At 36.9% G+C, this 19,646-nt stretch overlaps 3 protein-coding genes across 3 annotated transcripts; 2 read left to right on the top strand and 1 right to left on the bottom strand.

Moving 5' to 3' along the window:
• Nucleotides 1-1,069: 1,069 nt before the first annotated feature.
• On the bottom strand, nt 1,070-8,351 carry cfap251 (cilia and flagella associated protein 251; the record flags this gene model as incomplete). Its single annotated transcript, XM_079251654.1, has 19 exons — nt 1,070-1,197; nt 1,303-1,389; nt 1,531-1,759; nt 1,834-1,977; nt 2,407-2,497; nt 2,584-2,747; nt 2,959-3,073; nt 3,182-3,366; nt 3,470-3,646; nt 4,217-4,368; nt 4,497-4,747; nt 4,898-5,074; nt 5,160-5,428; nt 5,515-5,556; nt 5,823-5,903; nt 5,991-6,099; nt 6,187-6,296; nt 7,783-7,923; nt 8,109-8,351. 19 exons carry the CDS (start codon nt 8,349-8,351, stop codon nt 1,070-1,072), a joined length of 2,895 nt encoding a protein of 964 aa, XP_079107780.1.
• A 912-nt stretch (nt 8,352-9,263) lies between these two features.
• LOC306763982 (rab5 GDP/GTP exchange factor-like) lies at nt 9,264-13,947 on the top strand. The gene is made up of 9 exons (XM_079250961.1): nt 9,264-9,486; nt 10,529-10,709; nt 10,870-10,997; nt 11,136-11,287; nt 11,361-11,430; nt 11,543-11,678; nt 12,140-12,234; nt 12,508-12,764; nt 12,851-13,947. Exons 2-9 carry the CDS (start codon nt 10,552-10,554, stop codon nt 13,265-13,267), a joined length of 1,413 nt encoding a protein of 470 aa, XP_079107087.1. The 5' UTR covers nt 9,264-9,486; nt 10,529-10,551; the 3' UTR covers nt 13,268-13,947.
• A 2,675-nt stretch (nt 13,948-16,622) lies between these two features.
• psmd9 (proteasome 26S subunit, non-ATPase 9) lies at nt 16,623-19,522 on the top strand. The gene is made up of 6 exons (XM_079251793.1): nt 16,623-16,765; nt 16,848-16,947; nt 17,637-17,830; nt 17,968-18,069; nt 18,561-18,649; nt 18,892-19,522. The coding sequence occupies exons 1-6, from the start codon at nt 16,640-16,642 to the stop codon at nt 18,917-18,919; spliced, it is 639 nt and encodes a 212-aa protein (XP_079107919.1). The 5' UTR covers nt 16,623-16,639; the 3' UTR covers nt 18,920-19,522.
• The last annotated feature ends 124 nt before the right edge of the window (nt 19,523-19,646 follow it).

Here is a 19,646-nt window from a genome sequence, read left to right as displayed (position 1 = left end):
CTCTCTCTCTCTCTCTCTATACATACATATTTATATAAATATATATTCAAATTTTTCTTTTGGGGTGCCGATTCGATTTAAATTGCGATTCTCAAGATTCTTCGATTTTGCTGATTTTTTTTTTTAACTAAAAAATAAAATATACAAAACATGTTTTGCTAGTTATTTTTCTTGAATTCAATGAGGGAAAAAAAAACAATACAGTAATCAGACCATTATTCTGCTGCTAAAAGGCTCAAGAAGACAAGTAAAAAGATAAAGAAAAACAATAAAAAAGAAAAAAAATTACAATTGATTATTTGTATTTATTTTAAAAAAACATAGATTTTTTTTAACAAAAATAACTGATTTTAAGATTGTGAAACAAAAAATCCTGATGTCTGATCTTTTTAATCCAATTTCACACCCCTAATATTTATGTATGTTTTATATATATATATATATATATATATATATATATATATATATATATATATATATATATATATATATATATATATATATGTGTGTGTGTGTGTGTGTGTGTGTATGTATGTATGTATATATGTAAAATTTCTGCACTCAAAAAAGTTCTTTGACTTAGTCAAAAAATCTGCTCAATTACTTGATTACATTTATATTACACCCTTAAAACAGGAGACAAAAAAAATCACTTCAATAAAGAAAATAACTAAGTACGAACCACTTTTATCTATTTTATAAACTTATTAGCAATAGTTCTTCTTTTTGACAGTAAAGTAATCCAGAAGTATTGAGAGTATGTTACATGCGTTTAATAACTCGAATAGATCGTCACACATTGATACAGTAACTTGTAACTCATCATGAGTAACTGTTTAAAATAAAAATGAACCAAACATTAGAATCTGAAATAATAACACAGTGCCCCTGTAATAATGACATCTATTCACTATATTTTAAATGCAAACAAAAAAAATGCATTGTATAGGTACTCTGATGGGACATGTTATATGAAGACACCTAAAAACAATTAAAAAAAAATACAGCAAAGTAAAATTTTTGTGGCTGTAAAACTTCACGTTAACAAGCCAACTGGTCAATGAATTTATCACTCTGGTGGTAAAGAACTAAGGCTCTGCTCTGCTGGAGATGGTAAACCCAGGATGTGACTTGTAAAAGTCTCCATAGATATCTCATCTGGGATTGCAACCTCCAATGAATACTCTGAATCCTCACCTGGATGAACACATCAAACAGCAATGATTACAATAAAGGAAACTCTTAAGTCATGACTCGTGATTATGCTTTCATAGTATATGTTGAGATATTTGTCATGCTTACAGATTACATGTTCATCCTCTTCCTCTTCATTGAGGCCTAAAAGTGTAGCAAAACACTCTGCCACCTCTTCTTCTGTCATGCATTCCCCTGTTAATAATAAAAAAAAAAATAATTTAGTGGAGTTGCGCTCCTGACAGTAAAATACAGAACAGTTGAGCTCTTTTCTGAATATTACAGTGACAAAGCTGAAAGTACAGAATAATGTTCATTCTCTGGTTTGCAGCATACCTCGAACTTGAAGAAGTTGTAGTAGCTCATGTCTGAGCAGAACATGCTGTCCTGTACTGTCAGTGTTACCAAGGATATTAAACGCTTGGACTATCTCATTGCTTGAGATGCCAAAAGCGGGCCGGTGGTTGACATAGAGCTTGATGAATTCCTCCAGGTCAATGTCAGTCACATATTTTCCTGTTTCGGCATATTTGCTGAATTTGACCTCATTTTGCATGTTTTCTATCTAGTGAAAAATAACAAACTGAACTTCCAACACAATTCTGATGAATAAAAGTTTTTCTGTTGTGTTGATCATACCTCATTTTCAGTTGGGAAGTACCCAAGAGCTCTCATTAGAAAGGGAACATCTGACAGGGAAATTTTTGTAGGCACTTGTTGTTTCTTCATCAAGTCAGTGCCATGGTGACGGATTAGGCAGTAGTAAAAGAAATCCTCCATTTCCTGAGGCAGAGAAGGTCAGAACACCGAAAAGCTGTGGTTACAGTGGTGCCGTAAATGTATATAGTAGATATTTGCTCAACCGCAACCATCACAGCCATCAATGTATAAATGCAAAATGATGATCAATTCAAGGTGCTTGAAGACTCTAATTAACCTTATGATACTATGGTTTCTACTCCGGTACAGTTTAACAGTCACAATGTAGAGAACACATTTGCTTTTTAACAGAAAGGTTGCTGACACAATAACATCTGCAAAGGCACTGAGCAAATGAAGTCAACTGAATTAAAAATGGTTGAGACTGTGGTACAAGACATTACTTTTCATTCCATAATACATAACTACCGTAAACAAAGTATCACAGGAGGAGTATATTACTGATTTTTAATGTAACTGCTTGTGGGGTTAAACGCAAAACTTCAAACTCACCTTGTAAAACTTGCCATCTCTTCCTCCATCTAAGAGAGTATAAAACGGCACCATGTCCTTCCCACCCATGTTAGACATTGCGTCCAGTACACTGTAGAAATCATAAATAAAAGACCTGTTTCGGAAAATATCATAACACAGTTCACCATTTCCTAGGTTGGTGTTTGTAAACTATACTTTAGGTTAATTTCCCATGAGCAGACATTGCAGTCAGACCCTCCTACAGTAAAAACAAATCGCCCGTCGTTGGAGCAGGCGAGGGCAGACACCCCTGTTGGATGGCAGATCAATGCACTGGACTTGTAGGGATTTCCATCAAGAGGCAAAATCTGGAGGCCCACCTGCAGGACATACAAGCATCTTTACTGGTAACATAAAACATAAAACACCCTATTGTACAGCCTTATTTAATGCCAACTTAACACTGACAATACGCATCAGATAAATAAGTGATAAGAAAAAACATTTAAAAATTGAAAGAATAAAATACTACAAACACAATTAAACAGATTTTGGAAAAAAAAAATGCTAAAAACCAGGTTTAGAACCAACCTTATCATTTGTGATGTATGCCAGGTGATAGGAGCTTCTATCAGCTTCTTTAGACTTGGGAAGAACTACTATTTGCTTGATGGGAGTACCAAATGTTGGGCCAAGGAGAGTCTTTCTGTTTTTATAAAACACATTACACAAATATGTAATAATTCTCCCCAATAAATTGAAGTGACAGCAGTCAATAACATGAAATGTGATTTTGTTCATGTATATTACAAACCTGCACATCTTGGTTGTGCTGTTTAAAAGCTTAATCTTGAACTGATCTGAGGCAATGAGAATAAACTGTTCTGTTGTAAGGGGAGGACACCAAGTCATGCACAATGGTACAGCACTTTGCTCAATATGCTCCAAGCTTAGGATTAGCAGCTTGTTCATGGCACTCTTTTCCAGGTCATACTCCACCTATTATTCAGTTCCACATAGAGGATAGAAAAAGAGGAGAATGTAATTAAAGCTGTGATGGAAATGGTATTACAAAGTAGTTGAATGGCAAAAGTGGGCACACCAGTCGGCGATCCATTCCCAGTGAAAGCAGTCTTGGTTGGGTACTGTCCAAATGGACCCCAAAAAGAAGATCTGTGATGGGTTTGTAATGAGAGCAGTATCTTCCCAGATACATCCAACGACGAGGAGAATCTTCACTTTCCTGTAAGTGGAACACTGTCACTGCTTTCCCAGCATCCTAACAGTGAACATGGAGAAAAAGGTTCATACCAAGCTTGAATAAAAAACAAACAAATAAATAAAAAAGATTTATTATTTCTTTTTTCTCTTTTAAGTTTGGGTGTGTATCTAATGCATTCTTACACTGATCAGCTCAGTCTGTCAAGAGTCGTGTCAGACTTGTTTATTAGCTTAATACTGAGCATAACTTTTACAAAGTTTTACCTTTAAAGTATTTTTTTTAAGTTTGAGTTGGTTTAGCTGTTTATAACTTGCTCAGCAATGAACCACTTATGGGAGGTTACTCCTTAGCAAAGCTCTCCGTCAGAATTCCTCACTAATTGTCCAAACTGAGACCTCTAGCTGCTGTAGGTTCAACAGACAGCTCATAAGAGCTACACACAAGCCAACTTAAAACAAATAAATGAAGGCCTTTTTAGAGCACTAATGAGCAAATTAAAAAACTCATAATCACATGTTCAACACACATTTTCCTGTATTCCTCCTCTTCATACATCAAGCTTGAATTACATATTTTAGTCTGGAGCCACTACGTTTTAACCAGCAAAGTTTAGTTATTTATACTCACTGCAGTAGCAAGGTACTGTGAATCTGAGGAGAAGGTGATGAGGTGGATGCTTTCTGTTGTGTAATGGAAACATTCCTCTGGATCACTTTGCAAAGTGTGAGAATTTAATAAGTGAACAGCTCCACTGCCAAAACCAACAGCAAGGTATAACCCTGTTTTGAGACAAAAGTGTAAATCTTGAACGTAACACCAGTATACACACAGCAGTCAGGAAATGCCTGGTATATGCCACATGAAACAGCCTTTTGTTTTGCAGCAACAACAAAGTGAACAAGCTGACCTTTAGGGTCAAAAGTTATACACCGAATGTGCTTCTCAGTCTCAAAGATCCTCCTGCCAATGATTGCTTTGTTGTTGTAATCCCATACTTTTAAACTGCCCTTTTGGTTTCCCATGGCCACAAGTGACTGATGAGGGTGGCATGCCAAAGCATCGAGAGGCGCATAATCCTCATGCAGGAGAATCTGAGGGGTACTGCTCTGTGTTTTCACACGCACAACTTTGGAATTGATTGTTGACACTATAAAATTCCTGCAGAAGAAGAAATGTCAGACTGGTTAAAATGCCGTACTTGGTTTTATTTTAAATTGCATTATCTCCCAATACAAAAAAGAAAAAATTGAAAAAAAAAAAGAGAAAAAAACAATAGAGGTTTCAGATACATTAAACTGGACATCATACCTGACTATTAATGGGTTGGCCTCGAGAGTGTGGTCCTCCAGATATCCTTCTGAACACTCTTTGGAAAATGAAATGGAGACAATAGCACCCAGGTTCAAGTCATTGAACTGAGTGAGAACCCTTAATATTTCATCATAAAAGTGGATTTGGCCACAAATGTCGCCAGTTACAATATAACTGTAAGATGAAAAGAAACAGAAAAGTCACACAACCAAGTCGTACAGAGCAACATTTAATCAGCAAAGATAACTTGTTTTGGTACCCATCAGTCATGCTGAGAAAAGTGATTGGGTGGTCCTGAAGGTAGATTAGTTTGTGTTTTTCAAAGGGCATGCTCTCGGGATTTATCAAATATTCACTGATATCCCATACCACGAGGCTGCCTGCAGTGGCTGTCAGGATCTGAGGCTTTGTCAAGTGAAACACAGACCGACTGAGACACACATCAGCAATGTGGACAGTTGAATAAGCACTGGGAGACGGCTGAGTAAATGCGCTAGCACCAATAGCTTTTGCAGCTGCATCACTGAACTGCAATGATAAAAAGATCACACATCTATGAAATTACTCAGACCCAATAAATACAAAGATATTCTTGACAAAGATTTTGATGATACCTTCTTGAGCTTCAGCGCAAAGAACTGTAGATTTTCCCTTGCCTGAAAATGGACCCACAAATTAATGCAATTGTTTTGCACCGCAATGCATATGTTGTTGTTTTTTCTTCATTTGCAAATCACAGTTGAACTTACCCTTCTGTAATGTAAAACATGACTTTTACTGCTACTGAGGAGCTGAGTACTATCCCCCGGTTTAAAAATAATGTAATCCTGAAACAAATTTCAACATCTGAACATGAAACCTCCTAAATTCCATCATCAAATCCAAGATGTTCAGCTACCAAAAGAAAACAGAGATCACTGACTTGAAAACCAAATTTAGGATCAAGTTTGGTGCAGCTCAAGGGTTCTTGTGCTTCACTGGTCCAATCCCAAATGCAGACACACTGAAAAGACAGCCATGACATGTTGACAGCAGTGTGCTATTTACTGTACGCTAGCATTAATCTATTTAATCATGCTATTATACTCACTTGAACTTCTTCATTACCAAGGGTTGCTAGGTATTTTGCGTCACTTGAAAATGCCATTGCAATGACACCTTCAGCAGGGTGACAATCAAAAAATGTCTGCACGGGAATGCTGGAAGATTTTAACGCAAACAGTGATGTCAATAAGAGTAAAATTTATTCCAACAATGACTTTAACATATAGAGAATGAAGAGTCACCCAGAGTAGGAGTCCCATATCATCACCATGCTCTGTACCCCACGATCTGCTGTTGCAATCCAGCGTCTGTCCTCACTCACACACATACATGAGATGGGGTGGGAGTGACCCTGAAGACATTAAGAATTAAGAGCCGCAGGACACTGTTTTGTGTAGCACCAAAGCCTCATATTGTAAACATTCAGCTGGGTCCAAATATTTTTTGACAAAAAAAAAAAAAAAAATTGGATTGAAAAGTGCCATTTATGAAACATGTTAATGAGTTTCTTTTCATTTTTTCTGATTTTCCTTGATAACAAAGTTGAGTTGAATGAACTCCACAAGTCGGTGTAACACTTTTTATCCATGTTAAGCCAACATAACAAGAGATTTCTTAATAAAGTATCATTAAAGAAAGTCAGTGAGGTTTTGTCTTTGAGTAGTTCTTTAAAAAATGTAACTGTACTTTGGGTTCAACCTCCTGTACCACACTTAAACATTCCCGGCACATTGTTTCATGGTACCTCTCCTGTTCATCTCCTTCCATACACTTCTGTTCCTGCTCCAGCTGTGAAAAAAGTTAATTAAAAACAGATCTTTTTCTCTGCTGAGCTCATCACTAGTGCCCTGGGAATATTTTAAAGACATTACTTATCATCACCACTAAAAGAAATTTTTAAGAGGATTTTTACCTCTGCCAAGGAAGTTACGTTTTACCCAGCATTTATCTGTTTGCTTGTCTGTTTTTGTTCAAGATAACTCAAAAGGTTACGGACACATTTTCATTAAATTTTCAGGAGTTGTTGGAATTGTGAAAAGGAAGAACTGATTTCATTTTGGTGGTGATCCCGATCACTGCTTGGACCCAGGAACTTTTTAAAGGCCTTGGGGGAGGTTTTTGCTCTCTGAGTGCTTCTGTAGTTTTTTTCTTTTTTTTCTTTTTTTCTTTTTACTCATTAGTCTTTCTTCTTTTTTTACTAAGCAAATATAGGATCTGTGTTAGATTTTTTTCCCCCCTATGTGAATGAAGCTTGAAATGTTGTTTACATTAGTGTACTCTTTTCAGCCTTTCTAATTCCACACAGGATATAACTAAACTAGGTTACACAAAGTGTTTAAAGCCAAGCATTGCCTTTTTATAAACCTCATCTTGATTTGATGTAAAGAAAGGAAATCTTTGCTGAGAATAACAAGATGACTTCTGTCACTTAGGTCTGATGTCATGCTTCCCACAATCCCAGAAATATGAAGTATGTGATGTTCTGCTGGAAACTTGAGCATATTTATCATTAACTGTAGGAAACCTCTAATGTACAAAATAATTTGATTAAGTACTTCAGCTGAAGTGATGACATTCAGGAAATCTTATTGTACTCATTACACAAAGTTTGACAGTGCAATTGTTTTATTTGCATCTGGATGATCTTTATTGTTTATTTTTAGTTTTATTTTACATGTGGATATTTCTAGTTTTTAAATACCTCAAATCCATGTTTGTTTGTTTTTTAACATACCTTTACATTCACCTTAAAATATGATCAATTGATTGTGGATGCCTTTTCTGAATTTCAGACCTTGCTATCCCTCAGGTTGTTAAATTCTGGCAGAAATATTTACCTGCAGTAAGTGCTGGGATTTTGATGTGTGATTATATATGATTCCAACATTAGTTCCAGCGTAAAGGACCACCAGTTGATCATGGTCTTGCAGACTGAAGACAGGAAGAGCTGGATTCATCCCAAAGACCCATTCTAATGACTGGAGGAGAACAAATAAACAGTAACCCTTTAAATGTCTTGATTACACATTTATTTCAGGAAATGCAATATTTTTATGATAGATTTCACAATAGAAATGATAAAAAAGGCATATTTGTGCAGAAATATTTTTACATTCTGCAAAGGTTCGAACAATAAGGCCTCAATTCAAGAAACAATACATACCAGTGCTTGGTTTGGAATAGGTGGTGTCTTTGAGAAAAGGCTCTCTTTGGCTGCAGTGTAGACTTGGGACTGCCCAGTTGCCATCAGTTTGTCAGGCTCCATTCTTCTGACATCTGCATTATTTTTTGTTTCATCTGTGCTTTTCAGCCTTTCACCATCCTTTTGACTTTCCTGCATTTGTCCCCTGCACAGCTGGCTTTCAGTTTTGTAGCTTCGCTCGTCTTCGGCTTCAGCTTCTGACATGATGTCTAAACACAAAACGATTGATCACATTTTTTTGATGAACAATTTTCAACCTCAAATTTAATCTGGCATTTTAAAGAAGAAGAAATCTAATAAATGATTTAACTAGTCTTAACTAATCTAAGCTGTTTTAACAGTTTCTTCTAATCGTTCACTTGTGGTCGTTGTTGCATGGAGCATTTCGTTGCCTAGTTACAAAGAAACAGACATGTCCACGTGATTAGGTAAAAATAAAATCCGGTTAGACTTTGAACATTAAAAGATCTTTAAAACAAACCAAATTTTTTCGACATTTGTCTTGATGACAGCTTTTAGTTTGATTTAACGATAATTTATTTTTATTTTACTTTTTAAAATTTGAGAGCAACAAATGCATAATTCACGCACCGAATATTATTAGTAAGACATCCCACAGTTTTAAAGTGTAGTAATCTCATTTTAATATTTTACGATGTAAATGTGTTCGTAAAATGGTCATGTTTAATTGTGTAGTTATCTAATTATAGTTATCTAATTTTAAGCTTCACGGGAGTCTTTGTAGGTCAATCAATCAATCAATCAATCAATCAATCAATCTATCTATCTATCTATCTATCTATCTATCTATCTATCTATCTATCTATCTATCTATCTATCCATCTTTACATCAAAGGTTAAAAAAAATTTAAAGGCAGCAACGTATTTAATATTTTAGAAAGTTACTCGTGGAGCAGAAAATAAAAGATGTTGTTTGCACTGATAAGTACGTTTTGTGGGGTAAATTAAAAGGAAAAGCAAATAAAAGTGAGTTAAGTTATAAATACCACTCTCAAAGACACTTTTATTTTAAAGAGTGGATTCTGTCAGGAAGTCGCTGCAACATCGCAGGATTGTCCATGACGTACTTCCGTTTAAACGGGGGTTAGGAAGTCGCTGAACTTCTCACAACCTACCAGCCTCAACTACTTCTCAACATTTTGGTCACATATTTTACAATCAGTGTTTCGTGTTTTTTGTTCCGTCGTGTCTTCACGTGTGATGTGAAGGTTTACCGCTTTGACTGCATTAAATGTGAAGAGTTTATGGCAGAGGGCGAAGAAACGCTAACATAGGAAACCAACGCCTGTCATGAGTTCAACCGGCCACTGACGAACAGGTGAGGAACAAAGATTTAATTAGATGAAACATTTTGTTTAGTTTAAAGATTCAACGACCGCTTAACTTTTAGTCAATATATCAGCCGCATTTGCATCACGGCGGTTCTTTGTCAAATCCTCTTGGCTTTCAGTCAGCCGCTCCGGTTTAAGATTAGCCAACTCGCATGTATTGAGTTTTGCTTCGTGTCAGTCAGTAGATTGATAACCCAGCTATCATGTGACCACTTATATTTTGTTGATTGGTCAAATATCCTGGAAGCAGTCTGTCCTATCTTTATGTGAAACCACTGCGTAATTTAATCTAATTCAGTTAGTTTAAATAGGGAATATTTTAGCTTCTTTTGTAGCTACATATTGTCTTACCGTTTAGGGTGCTTAAGATTACGTTTTTTAATGATCTGTATTGTAGGATTGTTGTGGATCATAGTCTGTACATGACTTATTAACAAGCTAAAACATACTTTTGAACTTTATAGCAAGTCTAGCACAACTAGTAACACAGAACAAACTTTGCTCTTCATGATCACAAGGAGACCTAAGTACACACTGTGTTCTCAGTTCTTAGATGGATTTCCACATGATTAATTTAAATCCACATAAAATTCTAAATGTAATTAAATCTCAAACTAAATGTTTTGCAAATGAAACAAAGTGTTTAGTTTTTGACAGGACATTATTTTGTGCAACTGTGCAGTACAGTAATATTTACAAACTCAATTATATATTCTTTAAATATAAACTGTAGCTATTAATAATGATAAACTCCACAGTTGGCTTTTCTTGAATGATCAAGAAACTGGCAGCAGATGTAAAGGGATGTTTTCAGTCTATTTTCAACACAGTCCAAAGAGATCAAGCATCTTTTTTTTCCCAGATCAAGTTAAGTTTCTTTCATTCTGTTTTTTTGCCCTTTTGCAAACTGTAATTCAAGATTTTATGTCAAACTTTATATAAAGGTGTCAAAATGGTCACTTACCTAATCATTGGGTTATTGGCAGTTTTTGGTGTAATTGTTTGAAATGTTATTATTGTCTCCTAAAGGTTAGTTGGAAAAGAACTCTACAATGTGGACAGATAAGCAAAGGGGAATCAGAGTTTCTCAAGAGGAACTACTCTGCAAAGACGCTTGTGGCTACTATGGAAACCCTGCATGGCAAGGCTTCTGCTCCAAGTGCTGGAGAGAGAAATCGCGTCCAGCCGGAGCACCAACACAAGATACAAGGTAGACTTAATAGACATTTTTGGTACCTCACATAAATTTATCAGTGCGATGAGGTACTCTTAAATATAGAAGATTTATACCAGCACATTAGATAGACAGCTCAATTTCTTTCTTTTTAAACTTGTATAGGTTTAATTTCTAATACTATCACTTCCTGTAGACCAAGCAATGATGGAGGACTTCCCACATTCTCCAAATTTGAGGAGAAGAAAAACATTGAGAAGGGTCGTCGGATTAATACAGTGAGAAGACTCTTCTGGGGCAGCTCATCGCCTCCAAAACCTCAAGGTAGGTCTGCAATTTAACTGACCTAGTTTGATGTTTTAATCTGACTCCATGTTTACATTTCCCATCAAGAATAGCTGTTTCTTGTGTCATATAACTGCTTCTTTTCCTGAAAATTATGTCCTGTGTTTGACCTTTTAGAGTCTCCTGAAAGCCATGCAAAAATGTTGAAAGCCTACCAGAACCTAGACCCTGGAGACTTTACTGGCTTCCTGAAAATATTGCGGCATCCCTCCTCCCAGCGTTTACAGTCTCGCTGTACAGCGTTCCTCAACACTATGGAGGCTTATCATGTAGTTATCAAAATACATTTTCACACTTCACATTTCTTCAAATCCTGTTGGTTGACTCAAACCGTCTTTCCAGGATCTTCCAGTACAGAAGCAGTCAGACCTTGTGCAGGACTTTTACCAGTCTTTTGCCGAACATTTTAGAAGTGAGTACATGTCATTTCAGCACATTCTTGTTTGCTTATTATGAAATCAAACACACATTATTATTTATTTATTTTTTTAAAAGACTAATTTGAATATTTTTTTTGTTTTCAGGTTTTCATGAAGACCAGGTTACTCAGATAATGGAACATGTGGAGAAGCTGATAATGACACGACTGCACAAATGGGTTTTCTGCCATGACAGCTGTGATGATGAACAGAAGGACCTAGTTCTCCAGAGAAGAATACGGTCATTTTTTACTTTGATTCAAGTCGCTAATGTCAGTGGAGTTCAAATTACACAGGGGCTCTTGGTGGGGCCTTATTTTCATGTGCAAGCCCATATTTGATATTTCATGTCATAAATGAATAAACACACAACACTGACAAATTAATGCTCTTATTTTGATTCAAGAAACGTCAGAAACCTTATGAAACTAAAAAACTGAATATAACCAGAAAGTCAGCTATTTTTTAGCATTTGTCAGCTTATCGATTTTATGTTTCCCTCCTCAACAGTCACTTTCCTCTGATTATGGTGTAATAAACAGTTTTGTGAAGAACTTGAAGACAAAATGTTGAGGAGATACATTTAATTTAAATCATGTCTATCACCCAGTGGCCCTCAATAGCCATATTAGGAAAATCCTGTTTTATGTAGTCAACAATTTAATCCTCTATCCTGAAGCCTCATCTGTTTTTACTTTGCAGCTCCTTAAACTGGGTCACTCCACAGATGCTGAGCGTACCTTTTCCCGATGAAACAACTCCGGTAACAGGTGATCCCTTCTTGCCTGCTATTACAGGTAATGTAAAACATGATTCCTTGATTATTTGCTTTATTATAAAGATTTGTGCTGATAGTGACTTTAAGGTGCAGGAAAGCATATTTTGTAGACACCTTTTGTGTGGACAGACGAAGACCAACTATTTGCAGTTGTTTGTTGACAAACATGATATCTTCTAATCTAATTTTGCCTACATTTAAATGGGAATTTTCTAGTATTAAGACCTGTTAAATCAGCACGTGAGCTAGAGATGTGCCTTATATTGTAAATATCCATTTTTTTTCCTAACAGCCATAATTGAAATGGATGCCAAAAGGGCCCCACAGGACAAGCTTGCCTGTGTGTCCAAATGCAGTCAGCACGTCTTTGAGGCCCTCTCTACCTCCAACAGTGAGCCAGCTAATGCTGATGACTTCCTGTCAGCCCTTGTTTATGTTGTGCTTAAGGCCAATCCACCTCGCCTACACTCCAACATGCAGTATGTGATTCGTTTTGGGCTCCCCCACAGTCTCATGGCAGGAGAGAGCGGATACTACTTCACTAACCTGGTAAGGTGAAACATACATATACTAAAACATTGTGTGTGTTTGTGTGTGTGTTGATATTTCAAGACTATAAATTGTCCCCCATTTAGTCTTGTGCAGTAGCCTTCATTGAAAAGCTGGACGGACCAGCACTCAACCTGAGTCCAGAAGAGTTTGCTGGGTACATGCAGGGTCAGCGCGCTCCAGCTGCGTTAACCAAGAGACAGCAGGTTGCCAGTGATACGCAACACCTACTGGAAGAACTAAAAGACAGACAAGAGAAGCTGTATCAAGGAGTAGATGTTCTCAGTGCACAGTTGCAGAAGTGGGTCCAAACAGTGCATTCACAACTAGATGATGCAACAACCCAGTTTGCTCAAGTACAGAAGGAGCTAACATTACAAGCTGAAGGCGTACAGGTAGTTTCACCTTCAGCTCAAGGTGCATCTCAACAAGGAGGTGATAAAGAGCAGACAGTGCTTTTGTTTAATGATCAGAACCCAGGTCCGCAATATACAGACTGTTAGCTTTATAAACAGCCTCCAAATGTGGTACTTTACATAAGCACTAACAAATAGGCAGCAGGTCAAAGACAAGATTTATTTTGGAGTGACATATTTGCACATGGTTCAGACCCTGAAAAAAGATGATTTCAGCTCTGGGAATGAAGGAAAACTTCCTGATGGAAACTTTGGTGTTTATTCTTTCAACACACTTGTAAGGTTTTAATGAATTTCATAGAAATTATTTGCACTTATATTTGGGTATCAAGCACATTCAAAACAACCCATTTTAGTTAAGTTTAATCAGAAGTAGCATTAAGCACTCAGGGAACACAACACATAAAGATAACACTTTAAAGGAGTTTTTAACATGTAATCTTCTGTACTAATGTGCCTGACCTTTGAAATATTATGGGACAAAAAAATGTGAAATTACAGTTACTGACCACTATGAGGGGAGGGTGTCAAATGGATGTAACTTATAAATATGTTGCCTTCACAGTTTGCTACAGCACTATTTGTAACACATTCTTCCATCTGAGATTGTATAGAAAAGTTGTTTGTAACTGTTGAAAGGTTTATGAAGAAAATCCAAGTGTTACCTTTTCATCATTATTAGGATCCACTAATGTATTAAAACTGATTTGTGTAATCAAGGAAGATGTTTTTGTGTTATATGTGGAAAAATATCCCTTTTTGCAAATTTTTAACGAGTACTAAGTCATTGTGGAATATGAGTATACTAGGTGTGTAAATTCAGCGCTCACTTGAATATAGTATTGATAAAAGGAATTGGTGTATATGAGTAATTGGGTGTTTTTTTTCATAAGTGGTCAACATTGGTTTTTTTTATTGATGAACACATCAAAAATAATTTCTCTGTTAAAGTTGATCACAAAAATGTGTAAATTTAAATATGAAAGGGCTGAATATCTTCTAGAAATGCTCATGTAGAAATTATTTTAGTAAAAATTTGTCACTGAACTTCAGTTCTTGATTGATATTTCAAGAATTTCAAACAAAAATCATAATTTAAAAAAATCAGTTTAATAGTCATGGTCTTAAAAAGGGTGTGCAGAGTAGTCTAGTATGTGTTATCGCACATTCTTATTAACACAATCAACTCCAGGGGCTCTAGACTTGCCCCCAGCAGAGAGCCAGCCTCCTTACCGGTTTATGTTTTTAATATTGGCTCTGATGCTGCTGCTGCTCCAGCAGATTGCTGTAAAACATATTGCACTGCGTATCACAGATTTATAGATAGGTAACCTAATTCCACAAACCATAGAAACTGCTCTGCTCTGTCTTTTTGACAGATCTAGTATTACATTTCCAGTTCAGTATTTTGTCCTCCATCTTTCCACTCAGGAAGTATTGTATAGCTCATTCCTGAGGCTCGTAAAATTCATAATTATCAGTTTTCTTTCCATTCAATATTAGGTGAAAATGGACAAGAGTAATGCCCATTTTTAGTAATTGCCTTTTATTTCTAACCACTTTGAGTGCCTGGGCCTGGATCTTTTTCCAGTCTTTATGGATCAGAATTGTCTCTTCATACTTTAAGTATGACATTGTATAATCGTGACCTTTATCAAGACTGCAAACCAAATGATCAAGGACTTTTACCTAATTTTGCAATTGTAGTGATAGTGTATAGAATGAAGCAATTGCATGAGGTATTTTAAAGTCCCACATTGTTTTGTAGTAATACATTCACATTTTTAATGGATGAAATGTATTTTCATGATATTTTATTTTTCATAAGTGGCATTTTTCAAGTTTTTTTTTATTGTTAGATTTTTACTGTTATATTAGTGTATAATATCACACAATATTATAGTACTCCTGTAAAAATATTACTGAAAAATATTGATAGATACTTTATTCATCCCCAGGGGGAAATTCCAGGTGTTCCAACAGTTCCTTTAAAAAAAAAAAAAAGATTGTATTAAAGATTAATATGAAACAGTCTAATTGCGGCTGGATTGAAGGACCTTCTGAATCTCTCAGTCCTGCATCAAAGAGAGATCATTCTCTCACTGCAGCTGCTCCTCTAGAGCACCTCCTCTATGGAGGGGATGTTTTTCATTATCCAAAATACCCTGAATACTTTTCTCCCCATCCTCTGCTCCACCCCAGCTCAGAAAGGGTCTAGACATCTGCCGAGGACAGAACTAACCTTCCTGACCAGTTTGTCCAGATGTTTGCAGTCCTTGTTTGTAATGCTGCGCCCTCAACAGCAGGGCCGTTTCTAGCTTTGTGGGGGCCCTAGAAAAGATGTTCTTTAGGGGCCTCTAGTTTGTCAAACTGTGATGAAGATATTCCACCCCCAGCTACCTGTAGGTCTTCACATTCTCTATTTCCTCTCCATCGATACAGACTGGCTTTCTGTGTGATGTAGATCTCCTGAAATCCACCACAATCTCTTTGGTCTTGGAAGTGCTCAGGAGAAGACAGTTCTTGTTGGTCCAGTCTGTGAAGGCCTCTACCAGATCCCTGTACTCCCCTTCCTGTCCACCTCTCACACGTGTCACAACAGCAGATGATGCAGAGTACTCCAGAGTTCCAGAAACACTTCTCTCCATCCTGACATATTGTGGTCTGGATGTTAGATAGTCCATAATCCGGGATGTCAGGGAGGGAGCCACCCCCATCTCTAAAAGTTTATCTTTCTGTATGGGAGGCCTCATGGTATTAAAAGAATTGGAGAAGTCGAAGAACATGATCCTGACATAAGAATCAGGCACTTCCAGATAGGCGTAGGCCCTATGCAGCATGTAAAGAACTGCATCCTCAACTCCTAAGTGTTTCTGGTAGGCAAACTGGAGAGGGTCGAGATCCTCAGCAACCTGAATTCTCATGCGACAAATAAGGAGCCGCTCAAAGGTCTTCATTATGTGAGATGTCAAAGCTACAGGTTTGTAGTCATTCATCTCCACCGGTCGCCCTTTTTTGGGCACCGGTATGAGACACGACGTATAACACAGAATCAGGACTTTTTTCCCATCTTAAGGCTCATATTGAATAGCCTTTGGAGAGGAACGACGAGCTGTCATGTCCCGTCTTTTAGGAGCCCTGGACCTCCGGCCTTTCCTGGTCGGAGTTTCCTGAGCTCAACTGCAACCTCTTTACTATCTCTCTTTTTTTTTTTTTTATTAGGAAGCAACTAAATTCTCCAAAAAGCTGTAGACAAGGACAACAAATACAAAAACCAGACTTTATCTAATTTCAGATATTCCTAAATAGACATGACGGAAAGTGCTGGGAAATGTTTGTTGGTTAAAGGCCGTTGGGAGGCAGTACAACACTACTCTGCCTTATTATGAAGCGAAGAAGAAGAAGAGCCCTTAAACCGGAAGTAGATTTGTCATAGTAGGAAACTCATGCTCAGCAGACATGAAGACATCGGGAGGAAACAGTCCTGGGATTTCTGAAATAACTATGGAAGCTGTAAAAAGCCTCATAAAAAAGAAAGATGAAATTGAAGAGCAGATAAAAGCTTACTATGACGTTTTAGAAGACGTAAGTTGTGCAGATGTAGGCAGCAAAACTTACAAGTTTTCATATCTTATAGCTAAACATGACTTATTTATCTTGTTTACAGCAGGGCGTCGGAGTTGAAGGTCCCCTGGTTGACGCTGAGGGTTACCCTCGAGCAGATGTTAATTTGTACCATATCAGGACGGCAAGACATAATATTTCATGTAAGCAGCTGTGCTTTTAGTGTTTTATCTGAGACCAGATAAAAACAGAAGTCTTGTTTGCATCGTGTCAACTTCTGTTACAGTATTTGGTTGGTGGTGGCTGGGCTGCAATTATCAGCAAACTTAACTTTTCACAATATCATCATTTTCTCTAACTATATGTTTAGAAAATTGACTCCAGCTTGACATTTTTATCACTTATTCTTTGACCAACCAGCGGCCACAATCTCACAAATATTTCACGTCACTAATGAAGTTTTTCAATAGACACTAGTTAATGGAGAAAGGAATCCAAAAAATGGGGGAAAAAATCCAGGTCCAGGCACTCAAAGTGGATAGAATAAAACGCCTTTATTAAAAATGGGCAAGAGTCATAATAATACACCAATGCGTATTGGCTTATGCCTTCCTCAGCCTTTTTCCCCCATTGTTTTGGATTCAGTCCTTTCTCCAAGCTTATGCAAACCCTTCCATGAGCACCAGTGGTTTGAGGGATACCTGCAGCGCCCCTGCCATCTTATTTTTCTTCTTTTTCAGACACCAGTTAATATTCTGTCAATTGAGCAATTAACAACATAACTGTCTCCCCTCTAAATCAGTGCATCTGTTTTAAAAAAAAAAAAAAAAAAAATCTAAAGATATTTGATAGCCTGTAGTTTTACATGTAAAACATTCCTTGTGTCTTCCAGGCCTGCAGAATGATCATAAGGCCATCATGGCGGAGATAGAAGAAGCCTTGCACAAGTTGCATGCTCGAGAGAAAGCCAAGAGAGAACAGGACGAGGCAGAGGCCCAGGTGGAGTCAATGGAGCAGCAGGTCTCCTTGCCTCCTCCCTTTGCACGGGTGGACGCTGTGACCGAAGGCTCTCCAGCCTGTGGAGCTGTGAGTGATGTGAACTGTGATTTTATATCTAATAGTTGTTCCGGATAAACCATTACACTAATCTGAAGTTAGGACTAATAAAAAATGGTGGACAATTATTTTTTTTCTGATCAACTAACTGCTTGTTTCTTTCAAAGGGCCTTAGAGTTGGTGATGAAGTAATCGAGTTTGGCTCTGTGAACACGGGAAACTTTCGTAACCTCCAGAACATTGCTTCTGTGGTACAACATAGTGAAGGAGTAAGTTTACAATTTTGTGGCAGATTTATTTTAATTAAGCTTTTTTTAATATTAGTAATACTGAGATTTCAGCCAGATGTAATCATCAATTTCACATCTTATTCCATTTTGTATTTTACTTCATGCCAGATCCTGTTTTCAGCATGACACGGAGCTGTCTTTATTTATGCTGTCTGATATTTTCGCTGTTTCTATTGTTCAACCCTTCAAAGCCGACAATATGATATTTGATACATAATTTCTAAGAGCTTTTGTTTCACCTTTAGGTAGAAATTGCGCTTTAACACTGTTGTACACCATTTTATAATTCCTCTAACGAATAACAGGAAACAAAACACTATCAATCTGACTACTTCGGAATACTACACACTGTGTATATATAAGTATATATTTGTGTGTGTGTATGTGTTTGTGGGGGGTGGGGGCAAATATGGACTTCAAAGATTAAAAAAAAAAAATTGGGCTTTTTTCTTTGGCTTGTTCTTTTACAGAAACCTTTACGCGTGACTGTGATCAGGACTGGCCAGAAAGTTCAGATGAGCCTGACTCCACAGCGATGGTCAGGCAGGGGTCTGCTGGGGTAAGGGCAAAGTGGAGACAACCTTAATCACATGTGGACTAGAAGAAAATAACTGAATTAGGGAAAAAAACTAAAGCTGAATAAGTTTAATAATAATTATATTTCCCATGCAGTGGTGTAGGTAAAATACGCTATTTCGAACACCCACTTTGCATGATTTATGATTGCTAGTTGTTTCTCTGTATTAGATTGTATGTTTGAGTCACAAATCTGTTGTTGTTGTCTTTTGCTTTCCTTTCCAGGTGCAACATTGTTCCAGTCCAGCAATAATCCGCGAGACATTTAGCAGAATTCCAGTCCTGGAAAGTTTTCCCTGAATAGTTCCATGCTTATTTTGTACATACTAGGGATATCTCTATTGTCATTTTTCTGTATCTTATTGAAAACATGAAACATTTTCTTCTTAAAGGGGTGATTTTCAGATTGTGATTTCAAGGGAAAAGAAAGAGGTGTTGAAGCACTTCTGACCAACATGCTGGTTACACTATGTTTACACAGCAAGTCTTCATGTAAACAAAAAGACTTGTGTATTTTTCTTTTTAACATGGATGCACCGAGCAAATTTCACTGATGTCATTCTGTTTTATTAAATTGCATCCTGTTGTACACTCGACTATTTTGGTTCAAGAGTGACCACTTGTAGGAAAAGCTTTGAGGTGCTGTTGTTTTAACATCCTGTGAACATTATCATTCAGCTATCCTCATCTGCTTTCTTTAAGCTCTTGGAAGTGACAGCCTTTAAAATCTAAGAATAAATCAGGCTGTTTTTTTCCCCACAAGTAGTTAAAAATTGGGCTAAATCTGGGATTAAGGATGTATACACCCTTGTAACCTGTTTGAAACAGTTTGATGTGAATTCAATAAAATATTTCAATTTCAGTGCATCATATTTATTCAGTAAAAAAGAAAAATCTGTTTCTATCAGTATGAGCAAAATGGAGACTTGCAAAAAGATATTTTTCCAACATATGTTTAATATGTAAAATATTTTCTTTAT

Source organism: Telmatherina bonti (genome assembly GCF_933228915.1).
Source record: "Telmatherina bonti genome assembly, chromosome: 13".
NCBI classification, from domain to species: domain Eukaryota; kingdom Metazoa; phylum Chordata; class Actinopteri; order Atheriniformes; family Telmatherinidae; genus Telmatherina; species Telmatherina bonti.
Note: the sequence above shows the minus strand (reverse complement) of the source record. Positions and strands in the feature narration are given on the sequence as shown.